Raw genomic sequence first — 18,268 nt, forward strand, 5'->3', positions numbered from 1 at the left:
TTAAAGCCTAAGCAATTGTTTACATTTCCCAAGTGAAAACAAATGACTTCCTATGCCATACACATATGGACTAATAGACACATAGGATGTTGAGATAAAAAACTCAATTTCAGACCAAATAGGACAGTCACTCAGGCTAAAAGTCCACTGAAGGATTAGATAAAGACTCCAGTCTACCTGAAATAATCCCATGGCTGCCACCACAGCCACTGTACTTCGATGAAGTCCATGACTTTCCCCACTGTGGTGGTTAGGGTATCTAACACCATTCTGCGGCGTCACTGTATTCCTCTTTTTCAGGAGCACCGTGATGGTCAGGCAGCTGGTGATGGTGACAATGATTAGGGGCAGCAGGTGGCACAGGAGCATGATCAAGTATTTATACACTTGGTTGCGGGTGGGACAATAATTCTCACCACAGTGAAAAAAATCAGTAGAGCAGCTGCCAAGGTTTTCCGTGATGTTTTCTACGGATCCTTGAACACTAATGACTAACATTGGTAGACTGAGGAGGGTGGAAATCATCACACAAACTCCACTCAACATCCAGGCAGATATGATGCTGTCCAGGCAAATCGGGAGACTGCCCCTGCTGTTGATGTCTCTCAGCTTCTGGTAGCGGTAGATGCTAATGACGACAGTGAAGAAGATGCTGGCAATTTCGCCAAAAGTAGTCATGAACTTAAGAAGACGACACACCCAGGTGCTGGTTGTGGAAAAAGTCTCAAGAATGTCAACGTCATAGATGTTTATGATGGCAATTTCTTCTAGGTTGGCTGAAGCGAGTCCCAGGAGAAAAAGCTCAAAAGATTTAATGTTTGATACTTTGGTTTTGAAAATGGAAACAATGAGAAACATATTCCCTACGAATCCTATGCAGGAAACAAACATTCTCAATCCAAATAGGTCAACAAAAGTCTGACACATTTTTCAAAGTAATCCAAGAAAATGTCTCTTTTCTGTGCTCTTTTCAGAGTGCGAGGCAGCGAAGTATCTCCCGGGCAAGAGGCAAAGTCATGAAATTAATTTTGTCTTTCCTTATCTTACTGCATCACTGACCGTGCAACCTTGTTATCAAATTCTCAAAGAGGGAAGAAATCTAGATTGGTAATTGGCTATGCTGATTATACAAACGAGAAAACAATAGGCTGTTGGAAACATGGAAGGCTGGGAGCAATTAGAGTCTTACCTCTGAGCTTTTTAAAACATTATCTAGAGAGCAATGTCTTTCTTCAGAGAGCAGCAAGTTTTTTCTAGTACCTGGTCTTAAAAAACTGTCTATAGCATTTAATATTTTCTGCTATACTCCCAATTGACATGTTCCTTTTTTTTTCTTCTTATTTAGAAAACTTTATTGCAACTGTTGAAGTATGCATGTGTATTTGGAAATGGAATGCACTGTCCACAGATCCTGGTTGTACCCAGCCTCCATCCTATTGACTGCTGGACATAGAGACAATCCCCTTGACCAATCTATCAGGATAAGTGAGGTATAGGAAATGGATTGATCGATGGATTCAGCTTAATATAAGCAGATATAAATATTGAAATATAAAACATTATTTTCTTCTTAGAGTAATACAACATACACCTTTACAGCATAATATAATACAGATTTTAAACAGGAATGATTAAATCTTAACTCTTAATTAACTTTTATTGCTTGGTTATTGCTCTTAGAAATAATTTATTTGTATATATATATATAGATATATACATAGCAGTATATATATGTTTTAATATAAATAACACAGCAAAATCCTTCTTCATCTCGACCATCGACATGCAGCCATGTCCCGAATTGTCGAAATTGTTTTTAGAAATTTTTATCTATTTTTTTTTAATAAAGCATTTTAAATGCTACGATGATCGCATTTAATGAATTTTAATGCCAATTAAGGCCTTAATTTAAAAAATAATAATTTAATGACTTTTAATGATTTTTTTATACAGAAACCCTGTAAAAGCTTTATCATAGGATAAATTGTAGATCTCTCTTCAACTTCTGTTTCCTGAGACTTTAACTTGATTCACTCGTGTGAGTTTTATTGAATAGAAGAAAATAGCCCAATCACTGCAGCTTCCCCTGTGTGTACGATGAACAAACAGAGGAAGCACTTTAATGGGGCAGGGGCTTCTGGATCTCATGGTGTTGGTGCAGGACCCGGTCATGTTCCAACTTGTCTCATTTTGTGTTTGGGACTGTCTTGTTAGCTTTCGCTTTCTTTAACTAAGCCCAACATCCTGATTCAGCTTGATTATGAATCCCAGAGAGTGCATGTAACTACGATGAAGCCCCACACTGACAGCAATTTGGTAAGCCCTGTGTTGCACAATCAGCCTGGACAGCAGGGGAAGTTGTACTTTTACAACCACCCAGCAACTGCTGAATACAGATTAAAACAATACACTGTTCTAAATAATTCTTACTAGAGTCATAAACTAAATAAACTGTTCCTCATTATTTGTTCTGTGTTTCTTTTTTTCAATTTAACCTTTACTATACTGTTTTATACAGAAACACAAAGAGCTAAGAGCCTGTTGGTTTGCAGTCTAAATATAATCTGACTTTAATGAGACAATCTAAACCCAGAAAAAATGCTCAGTTTTGTATCATTGGGCAAATCTTACTCTTCTGGTCAAAAGCCAGGATTTGATAATTCTTAAGCACAGTTAAATTTTTGTCAATAAAAAGGGTTTCTGACAAATAAGAAACATGATTTTGACATGAACATTTGATCAAATCTGGTTAAATGTTCTGGATATATGCTTTAATTAAAGACCTAATGTGGAAGAGCTATTATAATGCATAGCCTGCTAATCAGCCACTGTACAAAAAGTCTCTGATTTATGGAGGAACTACATTTGATTACTGATTAATGAAAATAAAAGATGTGTTTGACTCTTGTGATTAACTCTTAGCTTCGTGGCAGCTATTAAAAAGCTTATCATTGATGTTAATTATAACTGTGACACTAAGTTACAGAAACGGAAGGGGGGAATTGAAATACGTGATTTATTTTTGATCTACCAAGAGAAATGGGAGGAATAATATTCATAAGACCTTGCGTTTTCATTTTATTTTACCAAAAAGTGTTACATGTAAATAAAAGGTTTAGGATAATTCTACACTTATTAGAACCAAGCTTCCTTAATTTTATAACATTTCTATTTGTTGTAGGGCCATATAACACTAATAAAGATTAAAAGAACGCTACCATTAAGAATGTTAAATCATTGGAAAAGGCAAAGTCTTATGAATTTTATATTTAATCACCAGTACCATAATTTTGGTGCCCCCCAAAAACTGACCTAAAATCAATGTAAAAAGGACTTTTAAAACTGTTTAAGCAGTAGTATTAATAACCCATGTTTTTTACTAGTTATAAATATAGCATGACATATACTTTATGCTTGTTAAATTTGTTTTTTTAAAGCTTTAATTTCATATTAATCACTTTCTTGATTTATTTAAATTCTTATTTATTTATAAGATTACCTTTTGTTTTATTCTCTCTCTATATAATTATTAAATTTTGTTATACTCGATCAGCCATTTTCTACCATTTTCTCAGTTGAAATTCAGGCACCTGTCTTCCACATCCACGACTCCATGTTTTTAATCAACCACCTGCTCCTTGTTCAATAATCAGCTCTTCGGCTTAAATATCTCTCATTTAGTCAACTTCTGGACAGATCATCCTGTCTTCTTCTCCAAACACACAATGTGTTGTTTGGATTCTATTTGGACTTAAAATTGTACATTTTTAGTTACATTTTTTAATTAAATAATTTTCCTTCACCTGCCTTCCTTTAGGTAAAAAATTAGCTCACTCAGTGATAGTTTCAGCAAGGAGAGGCATGTTGGAGTAGCTTATGTTCCACAACAACCAACTAGATTTAGATTAATGAGCCAAATATTTGTTTGGGATAATTTCCTTTCAAATACCTTATCTTTCCAACCACCTCATACATACAGACAGAGCTCTATAATGGAATTGTAACTGCAAACAATTAGATGAAAGCTAAGAATTAGAGACAATCGCTCCAGGAAGGTTTGATAGATAGATAGAAAAAATGACGAAAAGCATCTAATGACCCCAGTTAAGTGTGAATCTGTTGTGCCACATACCTTTCCTTTCAAAAGCTCTGGGAAAACATATAATTGTGTAGCATCATGGACTAGAAAACAGAACATTTTACAGAACAGGAACTATAGTGGCCTCTGCCTGAAAACAGTTAATCTGTCTTTTTTGTAGGCTTATTTTTTAGCTGGACACTAATCCAAAGCATAATGCCCAAATCAATGCAAAAGGGTATTCAATCCCCACCTCTGTCCACACAACTAAATGCTTTTTAAAACCTGCTAGGTTACCCAAAGAGAACAGTGGTGATCCAAGATAGTCTATAGAGATTCTTTGGATATGGATAATAAGAGCAGATCGCACTATTTTAGGGAAAAGCGTAGTTGTTACACTAAAATAAAATGGGAATAGCATCCTTTTTAAGCAGCTCTTTCCCCCTGGTATCTGTACCAGATCATCAGGCAGGAAATGTCGACTGCATACCTCTCTCTACGGCTAATGAAATCTTTCCTCTGAATTCTGGTTAACCACTGCCAACGCACTACACTATCCCCAGGCAAGCGATGAAAGCTATATTGCTCATGTTTACCAATGACCTTGGTGTTTTTGAACTGCAGTCATCATCCTCAGCTTATCTGAGTTGGGGTTGTGAAGACAACACGGATCTATAATGGATACCCAAACATCCCTATAAAAGGGGTTCTACATTGCATTCCAGGGTTTCCCCAAATGTTTGGACTTACTGTCATCACTGTCTGGGCTGGAGCAGAGATAACAGCCTGATCCTGAACATGGAGAAGACGAAGGAGATCATTGACAATTTCAGGAAGAACCAGCCTAACCACGCTCCACTGCTCATCCATAGCTCAGCTGTAGAGGTGATCAGCAGCACCAAATTCCTGGGGGTGCACATCACAGACAAACTCACCTGGAATGTAAACACCACCTAAATGGTCAAAAGGGCACAAAAGCGCTTTTACTTCCTGTGGAGGATGAGAAGAGCCCATCTGCCCCCACCCATCCTCACCCCCTTCTACAGAAGCAGCATAGAGAGCTTTCTGACCAGCTGTCTCACTGTGTGGTGTGAAGGCTGCAGCACCTCAGACTGGAAGAACGTGATAAAAGTGGTGAGTACAGCAGAGAAGATCATCAGGGCTCCCCTTCCCTCCATTAAAGGCATTTCATCCCACCCCACCATGGACTGTTCTCCCTGCTGCCCCCTGGGAAGAGGCTTTGCAGCATTCAATGCAAGACCAGCAGATTCTGTAACAGCTTCTTCCCCATCAGACTGTTGAACTGTTGAAAACTCTATTTAAGTCACAAATCAAGACTCTGCATCACACTGTACACATCATGCTTGCACTACATGTACACATCATGCTTGCACTACATTATTCTAGGGGGAATGTTGGCCTAGTGGTTAGAGCATGAGAAGGTTGAAAGTACCCCGTTTGATCTCCAGAGCCGGTACTCTGGGTTCCTGAGGAAGAGCCTTAACCCCACACTGCTCCCCGGGTGCCACACAATGGCAGCCCACTGCTCCCCAAGGAGATGGGTTAAATGCAGAGAGCGAATTTCACCATTGTGGTACAATAAAGGGATTTTCATTTATATTTTCAAATCCCTTTAAATAGAATTCAGCTTAGTGTTCTACTGTATTTTGAACCATATTTATTTACATTTTGATCACTGTTGCACTTTATAAATGGAAATGTTCATTCCGCTGCTAAGCTGCTCATTCACTGTTGAAAAGCTGTATGTATTGAAATTTCGTTTTGTATACAAAATGATTGTGGGACATACAAGTCAAGTCAAGTCAGCTTTTATTGTCATTTTCTACATATGTACAAGACATACAAGGGAAATGAAATTACGTTTACTCTCTGCAATATACAAATATACGAGAAATATACAAGACTGACATTTAAAAACTGACATAAAGTGCGGGACATGACAGGTAACAGTGGTAAGATAAATATAAATATGAAATATAAACATTACAATAAAAAGCAATAAAAACAGCAGCAATAGTTTGTTCCAGGCTGAGGTAGTGCAGGTAAGGTGCAGTCTCTGGTACAGTGTATATATATATATATATATATACAGTGTATACCTTCGAAGTCACCGAAGGAAAGTGTTCAGGAAGCATTCACACCTGAACCAAACCGACTGACTCCTTTGGATTTGGAGGAGCTTTACTTAGATGGGATGTTTCTCCAGGTGAGGGAGCTCCTAACCTTCTCCTAATAGGGAGTCCAGCCACCCTGTGAGGGAACCGTCTTGTATCAAGAATAGCCAATTTAAAAAAGGACATGGGGATAGGATGTCTGAATGAATCAGCTGATAACAAGGTCATGTAAATAAAAATGCAACAAGGTCTGGTAAAGCAGGTAATCACTGTCTAGTTTCTATAAAGGCTTTTACAGCAATCTTGCTTTATGCCTATTGGAAAGTTGTTAGTATCTTCAGTAAAGTTTCCTGGCCTGAGTGCAACACCAACAACCTCCATGCTTTCTTTTCGACAATTTTTTTTGGTATATTTTGTTTTTGTGCGTTTTATTGTTATTTTGAGAGCCATTGATGAATTAAACAGTTTCTAAGTCTAGAAACACTCTGATTGAAATCATATGTCACTTATTGTTTTTTATAATTATTATTGAATGAACAAGACTTCAGATAAGGACCTCGTTTTGAATATTTCATTTTTTAAATTTGATTTCCATGGTAACTCCTTATAGTGCTACTGAGCTCAAAATATGCACAAGGGTGAACTTAATCATAAAGAATATTTCTCAGTTTCCTCTTTCTTCTTTATGCAAATATTGAAGTTAATAAATGCATGGGTTGGATGATATTTTTTTCTTCAGATGAAATTGTTATGACTGCAGTAATATACTCATGCATAGAGGGGAACAATAAAAAGCAACTTTTACAGTTTGCAAAGCCTAATTACATTAAGCTATGTGTTATTTTGTTAATCCCGCACAAGGCTACTGTTGGGAGCTGGAGAAATTCCACCTTTCTCCAGCAGAGTCCGCCGTGGATCCTCTGAGGGAGCCTCCTGCACAGCTGCAGCTCGTCAAGATCATCAGAGGATCCACTACTTAAGCTGTCTTCAGACCTTGCCTCAACGCCGCAGTGTTGTTCCAGTTGGTCAGCGCTTAAGCCTAGATCCTCAGAGTATTTCGATGACTTTTGAATCCAGCTTGGATTCTAATCCCTGTTTCTGTTTTCCAGGAAACCTGTGCCTCCTCTGTGAAAGCTCAGGAAGAGCTAACCTGCCGAGCCGACCCTCAGAGCCAAACCTGAAGATTCACAGAGAACCTCCAAGCAGCTCTGGACTAGAGCTGGAAAACCCAAAGCCAAGGTCTGTTCAAATTAGACGTGAGACGCTGAAGCAGCAAACGGACTCTGCTGATGAACTCTTCTCCAGAACCAACAGTGACTCTCCCAAAGCTAACCTCAAGAACCCTCAAGGTACAATCAGTAAACTTCAGGAAATCAAACCTCCGTTGACAACGCTAACTGAACTATCTCTCACACAGACTCCGGTGAACCAGAATCCAGGCCCCGAACCTGAACCAGTATATTCTGTGTGTTTGTCCATAAATAAACTGTTAAACTTTCATCCTTGTGTCCGTCAGTGGTGTTCTGCATTCTTAGGTCGCTTTTAGTGAACCCATCATGACAGAACACTGCGGCCAAACTCAAGGCCCAGCAGATCACTACATCCGTCGACTAGAGGAACAGGCTGCCCAAATTCATGGACACGGCCTGGCTCTACGTGAGTTAAACACCCACATTGAAAGACAGAATCAAGCTATTCAAGGCTATGCTAACTACGTGAACAGCGCTAATGCTGCGCCAGTACAGCAACCATTTCCGGGTCCAGTCCCTCCTCCGAGGTCACCAGCTGTGACGTCATCAGAGTTCCGTCCTAGTCTCCCAGAAAGATGTTCTGGTAACATGAAAGATTGCAAAGGATTTTTATTTCAATGTCGGTTGATTTTTCAGAACTCCCCTGGCTGTTTTTCCACGGATCACAAGAAGGTAACTTTCATTCTCTCGCAGTTAACAGGAAGAGCCTTAGAATGGGCTCAGGCAAGATTTGCCGCTGACGGTAGCTTAAACTGCTACTACTCTGATTTCATTTCCGAATTTACCCAGGTATTCAACCAAGAAACTGACCAAACTATTGATTCTAGAGCTCTTTTCAACCTTAAACAGGGAAACTCTTCGGTGGCAGAATTTTCCATTAACTTCCGGGTTAAAGCGGCAGCTTCCGGATGGAACCAAAGCGCCTTAAAGGGAGCCTTTTTCATGGCATTAAACGAGCACATTAAAGATGAGCTCGCAACCCTCGACGAACCTGCTACCCTCGAAGATTTAATTCGCCTCTCCATTCGATTGGATAATAGAATCTGTGCCCGAAACAGTTCTAAGAAGCAGGGTACACTTTTTCCTGCCTCACATAACGTGACTGTTTGTTCTCCCTCTACAGAGCAGCTGCCCATTCAGAGGCCTAAGTCCCAGACTCTACCGTTGCCTGTTCAGGCCTCTCATTCGGGCGAAAGGGATGTCAAAGCCATGCAGGTGGGACACACCAGGCTCACTCCAGAGGAGAGACAAAGGCGTTTTCTAAGCAAACTATGTATCTACTGTGGTGAGAGTGGACACTTCATTGCTTCCTGCCCGGCTAAATCAAAAGCCTTGGCCCGCCAGAGGATCTGAGGAGTCTGGCGGGCCAAATAAACACTAAGAAATCTCCTCGACTGTTGCTGCCTGCCACGCTTTTCTGTGCTAATCAAAGCCTCTCTTTCTCTGCATTCATCGACTCAGGCTGCGAACGTAACCTAATCGATTCTAACCTCGTCCAGCAACTCCAAATTGAAACCATTCCACTGACTCAGCCTCTCAGTGTATCCGCTATTGACGGAAAAAGACTCCATCAAGTTACCCACCAAACTCAGCCCCTCGAGCTACTTCTGTCAGGTAACCACCGAGAGACAATAACATTTTTTGTTTGTCCCTCTGCATGTTCCCCGCTGGTGCTTGGTTTCGAATGGTTGGAGAAGCATAATCCTCACATTAACTGGACTGAACGTCACCTGGAATCATGGTCCATCTCATGCCACGAGACATGCCTTCATTCTGCTGCCCCCTTGGTGGGGTCTCCTAGAGGTGGGGGGGAGATGGACTCTCCTGACCTTTCTTCAGTTCCTTCTGAGTACCATGACCTAGCCCCTGTCTTCAGTAAGGTCAGTGCGACGTCCCTACCTCCACACAGACCATACGATTGCGCCATCGAACTTTTACCTGGTGCTCCTCTACCTAGCAGCAGACTGTATAATATTTCCAAGCCCGAGAGAGAAACAATGGAAAAATACATCAACGAGTCATTAGCTGCTGGAATAATTCGCCCATCATCCTCTCAATTGGGCGCCGGGTTCTTCTTCGTAGGGAAGAAGGATGGTTCCCCGAGACCATGTATTGACTATCGAGGTTTGAACCAGATTACTATTAAAAACAAATACCCACTGCCTCTCCTTGCCTCTGCTTTTGAACCCGTACAGGGAGCTACTGTGTTTTCTAAACTGGACCTACGAAACGCTTATCATCTCCTTAGGATCCGTGAAGGCGACGAATGGAAAACTGCCTTCAAAACACCCTTGGGCCAATTCGAATATCTAGTCATGCCCTTTGGGCTAACTAACGCTCCAGCCTGCTTCCAGGCCCTCGTAAATGATGTTCTCAGAGACTTTCTCAATGTGTTTGTTTTCGTGTACATTGACGACATACTCATCTACTCCAAAAACCTCGATGAACACAAGAAACATGTCCGCCTTGTCTTACAGAGACTGCTGGAAAACAAGCTGTTCGTGAAAGCCGAGAAGTGCGAATTTCATCAACCTTCAGTCACCTTTTTGGGGTTTGTGCTCGAGGGCGGCCAGGTAAAACCTTCTGAGGACAAAATTAAGGCAGTTTTAGACTGGCCAGTTCCTGAGAACCGCAAACAGCTACAAAGGTTTTTGGGTTTTGCTAACTTCTATCGTCGGTTTATCAGAAACTACAGCCAGACAGCCCTTCCATTAACTTCTCTGAGCTCTGTCAAACGCAGTTTTCAGTGGACTCCCGAGGCTCAAGCTGCATTTGAAAAACTAAAGTCATTGTTTTCCAGAGCACCAGTCCTTATTCAACCTGATCCGGCTAAGCAGTTTATCCTTGAGGTGGATGCTTCAGATTCCGGTGTTGGAGCAGTCCTATCCCAGAGACTCGACTCTGATCAAAAGATACACCCTTGTGCTTTCTTCTCCCGTAGACTTTCTTCCGCTGAGCAAAATTATGATGTGGGTGACCGAGAACTTCTGGCCATCAAACTGGCGTTGGAGGAATGGAGGCATTGGCTGGAGGGAGCTGAGCACCCGGTTCTTGTATGGACAGACCACAAGAACCTGGCTTACATCCAGTCAACCAAACAAGCTAATCCCTGCCAATCCAGGTGGTCAATCTTCTTTTCTCGGTTCAATCTCATCATCTCCTACAGACCCGGATCCAAGAACGTGAAGCCCGATTCTCTCTCTCGTCTCTACTCCGTCGATCATTCCGAGACACCTGAACCTGTTCTTCCGGCTTCCTGTACAGTGGGAGTGGTCAACTGGGAAATAACTGACCTCATCAACTCAGCCCTGGCCACTGAACCCGATCCAGGTAACGGTCCTTCTAACCGAACCTATGTTCCATCTTCCGTCAGGTCCCGTCTCATCCAGTGGATGCATGCCGCCAAATTTTCTGCTCACCCAGGAGTCAGTAGGACTGTAGCTCTCATCTCCAGACGCTTCTGGTGGCCCACTCTCCACAGGGACGTTAAGGAGTATGTGTTGGCTTGCCCCACATGTGCTCGTAACAAAGCCTCACACCAACATCCTTCTGGCCTGCTTCAACCACTTCCTGTTCCCTCGCGTCCTTGGTCCCATATCGCCATTGATTTCGTCACCGGCCTCCCTGTCTCTCGAGGTATGTCCACCATATTCACTATTGTTGACCGTTTCTCGAAGTCTTGCCATCTTATTCCCTCAGAAAACTTCCCACGGCCTTCCAGACAGCCCAGCTTCTCATCAAACATGTTTTCCGGTTACACGGCATTCCCCAAGAGATCCTCTCGGACAGAGGTCCACAGTTCATCTCCCAGGTCTGGAAGGCTTTCTGTTCCGCTCTCGGCTGCAAACCCTCTCTCACCTCTGGTTATCAGCCCCAATCGAATGGTCAGACTGAGCGTATGAATCAGCAATTGGAATCCACCCTTCGCTGCCTCACATCAAACAACCCCGTGGACTGGAGCCAATTTCTTCCTTGGATAGAATACGCTCATAACTCCCTCAAATCTGCATCTACTGGACAATCCCCATTTCAGGTCAGTCTCGGCTATCAACCACCTCTTTTTCCCGCTGACGAGAGAGAGATTTCGGTGCAGTCCGTCAACCAACACATCCGCCGTTGTCAAAAGATCTGGAGGGAAACCATAGCCACTCTCAACCGGTCATCTGAGTCAACAAAACGCTTCGCCGACGCCAGGAGACGTCCCGCCCCCGCGTACACCGAGGGCCAGGAGGTATGGCTGTCCACTCGAGACATCCCCCTCAAGGGGATGTCTCGAAAACTCTCCCCTAGATTCATCGGACCCTACAGGATCACTCGAGTCATCAACCCTTCAGCCGTCCGTCTTCAACTACCTCAGTCCCCCCGAATCCACCCTACCTTCCACGTGTCTCAGATCAAGCCTGTCTCCTCGAGCCCTCTGTGCCCACCGTCCGACTCCCCACCACCCGTCCTGGAGGTCGATGGTCATCCGGCCTTCACGGTTCGCCGCATCGTGGACTCCCGTCGACGAGGTCGCGGTTGGCAGTACCTCGTCGACTGGGAGGGCTACGGACTGGAGGATCGCCAGTGGGTTCCAGGCTCGTACATCCTCGATCCAGCCCTTATCGAGGAGTACGAGCGTTCCTGCCAATCAACCTCTTCCGGACCGCCAAGGGGCGGTCGTTGAGGCAGGGGTACTGTTGGGAGCTGGAGAAATTCCACCTTTCTCCAGCAGAGTCCGCCATGGATCCTCTGAGGGAGCCTCCTGCACAGCTGCAGCTCGTCAAGATCATCAGAGGATCCACTACTTAAGCTGTCTTCAGACCTTGCCTCAACGCCGCAGTGTTGTTCCAGTTGGTCAGCGCTTAAGCCTAGATCCTCAGAGTATTTCGATGACTTTTGAATCCAGCTTGGATTCTAATCCCTGTTTCTGTTTTCCAGGAAACCTGTGCCTCCTCTGTGAAAGCTCAGGAAGAGCTAACCTGCCGAGCCGACCCTCAGAGCCAAACCTGAAGATTCACAGAGAACCTCCAAGCAGCTCTGGACTAGAGCTGGAAAACCCAAAGCCAAGGTCTGTTCAAATTAGACGTGAGACGCTGAAGCAGCAAACGGACTCTGCTGATGAACTCTTCTCCAGAACCAACAGTGACTCTCCCAAAGCTAACCTCAAGAACCCTCAAGGTACAATCAGTAAACTTCAGGAAATCAAACCTCCGTTGACAACGCTAACTGAACTATCTCTCACGCAGACTCCGGTGAACCAGAATCCAGGCCCCGAACCTGAACCAGTATATTCTGTGTGTTTGTCCATAAATAAACTGTTAAACTTCCATCCTTGTGTCCGTCAGTGGTGATCTGCATTCTTGGGTCGCTTTTAGTGAACCCATCATGACAGCTACTTCTCTGAACTGGACCCAACATTCCATAAATATATCAAGATACCACTTTTTTTCTCTTGATTGCAAATATGCTCCCTTAAATTAGTATTACGATGTTAAAAAGACAGTGGTTGTCCAAAATAGGGATCTGCATTTTTTAAGGTCCAAAGAGCCATTTGTTCCCGTGTCCATCAAAATAATAGTCATTTAGAGCCGCAAATGTTACATAACATTTCAAACTTTAAATATGCTTTACAAAATCTGTTGCCATATATTTGTAGTTTTAGGTTTAGAAATTTGTAAAATGCATGGATTTTCCTTTATGAGATTTGGCTATTTGTGAAAAACAAAAAAACATAGTTGCCAAGGTAATGAAAAGAAAAATAGATCTAAAAACATATCGGTGGTTCTTCTATATTATTGTGTTGAGAAAACTCAGTTATACTTTGAAGAACCTGTTGACCTTTCAAAGAGGATGCATGTTATTATACCATATTAAAAAACAATGTTTGGTTCTTTAATTCTTAATTTAGCAACTATTAAGTGCCATTAGATGGTTAGGAGCTAGAGCCAGAGGTTGCCGACCCCTGTTCACTATCTAACATGGCTTCCACATTAGCAGAACATGGTGATAGTTAAAGGTATAAACCATTTATTAGCACTGCTAAAGGTTCGTAGCTCTGTAAACCAGGTCATCTAGTGAGCTGTTTATTTGTCAACACGAGTTTTTAGTGTTTCAACCCATCAAATGTTCTAAAAACTGTTATAATTGTTCACACTGATTTAAATCAAAATAGTTGACATGATACTAGAAAAGACCATGATTTACATGAATCCTCTACAGCAGGGGTCTTCAATGTTTGCCAAGGACCCCCAAACTGATGGTGAGATGGAGCGGGGACCCCCTAATTATATATATTGTATGAAATTGTGTTATATTAAACTGCCGCTATAGTCTCTCTATTACAGATGGAGTAATGTAATGAAAGTAGTTTTGCCCTGGGGTTATTAAAGTATTTCTGATTCTGTTTCCTCGTTGATGGGACAGGTGTTGTGAATGAAACGTTGCCCAGCTTGAAACAGCTCCTTCGTGTTGCTGAATGTGTGCATTGATCTTCTGCCTCCATTTATCTGTTTACTACAGTGTGTTGAATTCATATTAATGTGTATTTAAAGATATTTCAATTAGTGGAAAAAATTGCAGGGGAATATAAAAAAAAGTATAAACCGTCAAAACTTTCGTGACCCCAATGCAGTACCTCCGGGGACCCCCTTGGGGTTGCGCACCCCCTGTTGAAGACCTCTGCTCTACAGTACTGAGCTATCATGGCTTAGCACCATATGAAGGGTAATAAAGTGTGTTCACTGGACAACTGTGAAGTCATTCCTTTAATCATATAAGGCATAATATGGTCTTTGCAGATGGTAGTAATGGTTTGAACTTTGTCCGGGCATGGGTGATTCTAGAAAAGGGCCAATGGGGGCCAGTGCCCCTGTAGAGCTCGTCCTGGCCGTTACCAACTGGAAAGGACATAATAACTGATTGGTCCCCTTAACCCATTACTTATTTTTTTCTTTTTTAATAATGATATAAAACTTGAGGTGATTTTTATTTAAAAGAAGTAAACAGATATGTAATATTCCTGAATCGTGAATATACAGAAACATAATATTCAAAAGAACAGCTTTAGATAACTTATATTTTCCATTTAAGCTGGGCATACACTGTACAAGTTTTGGCCCTTTTTTGTGCCAGTTCTCCAGTCGTGCGAGAATTTGACGCCAAGTTTTAGCCTTATTGTGCGTCCTGCATTGTGTGGTATACAGGGGGTAACTAGAGGTTATTAGCTTGTCATGATCACCTCACAATCAGGAATCGTAAGGTCAGGAGAAAATTAAATATTTTTGAATTTCACTCAGCCCTCATAAGGTGTTCATGATTAAATCCTGGTGTTTAAGCAGAGATATGAGCGTCCAGAGCCTCAAGCACCTTGTATGTGCAAAGAAGGGAATTCCTCTTCTTCTTCCAGATTGACAAGTCTGACCAGCGCCATCTCTCGGCGGTGAGTCCAATGTGTGGTTTTTGGACATGCAGTTTGAGTAGTCAGATCGCATCAGAGCATCGGACTGCACAGTGTAAAAACATACATCGGGAGCAGTGAACTTTTAAACCCTGCGGTTTCGTCGTACAGTTTGAGTTGTGGCTGAGTACAATGATTGAAAATATTGTACAGTGTATACCCAGCCTTAAGGCTTCTAAAGAAGCTGTCAATACTTGACATTGGCAACTAATAACAAAGATGACGCAGGCACCGCGCAGTGAAGGAGGAGGTATGTGACCAACGGAGCAAAAAGCAGTGACCATCTGCCTGAGCGGTTAGTTGACTGAATTCACTATAAAGTCCCCTATATAGTCCCCGCTCTATATAGTGATTGAGGGAAGTAAGGGTTAGTGCGGACGTTCAGGCACAGTAAGCTTTTATGAGCTATATGAACAGCAACCTTTAAACAAAACATGCATTTTTTTTTAAGTGGAAAGGGTTGGACTGTGTAAAAAATTCACGAAAATCCTCCACAATACCTTTAAGTGTCTTACCACTTAGCATTTCAGACACTATGCAGACATCAGACTGCATTGGTAACTTATTTAAAGTTGAGTAGAACTATATATTTATTAATTTATTACTACAACAACTCTGCTGATGGTGTTGCATCGCTGGCCACACCCATCCTTAAATGGTCAACCAATGTGGTTGACACACTATCACCTTTTTGACTAGAAATACATATATTGCTTTATCAACACATTTTTTCAGTTGCCTGAAAAAAAATAAAGAAAGAAAGAATTTCAATTGCAACTACATAAAGTTTTAAACAACGACGTGGAGATGTCGCATCATTGATCTATATTTAGATTCCTGGTATTTGTGGCCCTACACCCTGGAGCCCCTCTGCTGAGTTTGCCTGACCTGTCCTGGTTGTTTTCCACAGCAATCCCAGTTACCAGTGGAGATTGTTGGCTTGTGAAAGGGCCAATTTAGTTGTGGGTGCTTCTGACTCTCTGGGCTAAAATGGATGGTTTGTGCTAGCAATCAACAGCAGAAGGTAACACAATAAAATAAACAAAAAAATGTCTTAGTCTGAGTAGAAGGGAAGAGGTGTGTGATAAAAAGAAAGGAATGGGAAGACTCTTACTGTAGATCCCGACCTCATATTATCCAGCAATGCCAGTGACTTTATGACCCAAGTGGAGTTAGGGGACTAGCCTATTCTGTTTGATTTCAGGCCCCCCAGGGCCAGGGGCGGAGTTAGATGGGGGGCCAGGGGTGGCCATGGCCACCCTCAGCCAATCATTGCTCACCCCTGTGGGGTTTTCTCCCTCTAATACAGACGGTGGCAGCAGCAATACTCTTGAGTGGAATATTCTGACTTATTTAACATTTAAATTTTTTATAAGTGAACAGTTACTTGATAACAAAAACACTTTGGTTAAATATGCACATCAATATAAAAAGATTAAAGATGGTAAATACAGAATATTTTATCTTTTCAGAATTAGATTTTGTCTTGTAGAGTAAAGAGAAAATTATTTTTCTGCAAGTCATCTATGAGTCTTCAATGAAATCCCAAATAAATAACTGCTTTAATAATAACTAATCCATTTAATGTAGATATATTCATACATGTGCATATAAATTTTATTCAGAACCTTTCATTTAGACACCATGGATGTTATAATATATGCGTCTATTTATTAGCAAAGGCTGTGGGAAGTATAGTTAGTCTTTATGTAGAAAATATGGATGTTGTGGTTGTTCATTTTCCGTTTGGAACAGTATAGATTGACCCTGAGATTCTGGCGCCTATCTACTTTTGCAATGGCGTAACGACACAACAATGGTCCCGTAAGCAACATTATCTGGGTGGGCCTCATATGAAGTACAACACTCTGGATTGCTCATAATTCCAAGTCGTAGTGTAAAAAATAAAACACTCGAATACATTGTTCTTTTAAGATCTTTATTGCAATTTGAAAGATATTATATGAACGTATTTTTTTACCAACCGTCTAATGAACTATACACAGTTATTAACATAGTAATAAATGTACCACTGTCTGCTTTGCTATCGGTGTCGTATTTAAACGGCTCACCATCATGTTGACATCTGGCAGGTCTTGGGATATAAATAAGGTCTGGTCATTCATGTTAAAATCCGGTGGGTTTAGAGAGGATTTTTTTGCACCAAGGGGGCCAACCAGGTGTCAGTGACGGGGCCCCTAAGAAGTTGGGGGCCCGTAAGCAAATGCAGTCTCTGCTTACCGATATTAAAGGTTGATTTATACTTCCAAACCAGGTCCTCTGCGTAGGTGTCGCAGTGAACAAAAAGCCGACCCTGCCCCCTCCGCAGGCACTCTGCTGCACGTCTACCAAATTGTAACTGACCGCAGACAGTGCTGCAGACAGGAGGCCGGCTTGTTTTGTTGTCATGACCGAAATTGCGGAAAACAACTCGTGAAGTTTGACCCGCTAGAAGAGCGAGGTGCACGAGAATGTCACGGTCTTGGTTCTGTTATGCTTTACTTTGCTCCATGTTTTCTAGTTTTATTGGTTTAATTCCTATTTCGTTGTATTTTCTGGACAAATTTTAGTTCTCAGGATTTTCTTTGTTATCCTCTGTTCCCCTCGTGTGTGTGTGTGTGTGTTCCTTTTCCCTTGGCTTCCTCGTTGCCTCCACTCACACCTGCTCCTTATCTGCTCGTTAGCCCTGCCTTTGTCTCAGTCAGCTATATGCTCTCCCTCTGCTGTCACTTCTTGTTGTTTCCTTGTCGTTGCTGGTTTCTCTAGGCTGTTTTCTTCCTACCTCGTCTCTCCTTGGCTCCACATGTTCAGTTTCCCCTGATGTCTCCATGGTTATGGTTTGCTTAACATTTTAAGTTGGATTTTTGGATTCCTGCCTTTGTTTACTGTTTTCTTCAATTAAACTGCAAGAAATCTCCTCGGCCTCTCTGCCTCTGCATTTGAGTCCTCAAACCTCAACCAATCCGTGACATGGGACCCTTTTTTAACTTGGCTCTCCGCTCTTTTTCTCCGTCAGGTCCCTCCGTCGTCTGACTAAAATTCCCCCCACTTCCTCATCACCTCGGCCATATCTAGACCCACAGCATATAGCGCAGACCACGATTTAATATTGAGCATAAATCAAAAATGTCTGCGTCAAGCTCACAGCGACACACAGCTGAAGGAGTATAACCAGCCCCTTATGCCATTGCACTTTTGGGCCACCCCTCAGTGTACATTTGTTATCGCCTGGCCACCCTTATAAAAATTTTCTGGCTACGCCCCTGCCTGGGGCCCCCAGTGCTTGTGGGGAGGAGACTTCTAAAGGAGGAAAAAGTTCAGTTACACCTGAGCTCGGCCCTAAATTTGAGACCCATGTTACTGTGAA

General features: G+C 42.2%; 1 protein-coding gene across 1 annotated transcript; it reads right to left on the reverse strand.

The window, feature by feature from the left end:
- LOC119784138 lies at positions 1 to 927 on the reverse strand. The gene has a single exon (XM_038286053.1). The coding sequence runs from the start codon at positions 925 to 927 to the stop codon at positions 1 to 3; it is 927 nt and encodes a 308-aa protein (XP_038141981.1).
- Between the last annotated feature and the right edge of the window lie 17,341 nt (positions 928 to 18,268).

Source organism: Cyprinodon tularosa, unplaced genomic scaffold (genome assembly GCF_016077235.1).
Source record: "Cyprinodon tularosa strain WSP-4 unplaced genomic scaffold, ASM1607723v1 ctg22, whole genome shotgun sequence".
Classification (NCBI taxonomy): Eukaryota; Metazoa; Chordata; class Actinopteri; order Cyprinodontiformes; family Cyprinodontidae; genus Cyprinodon; species Cyprinodon tularosa.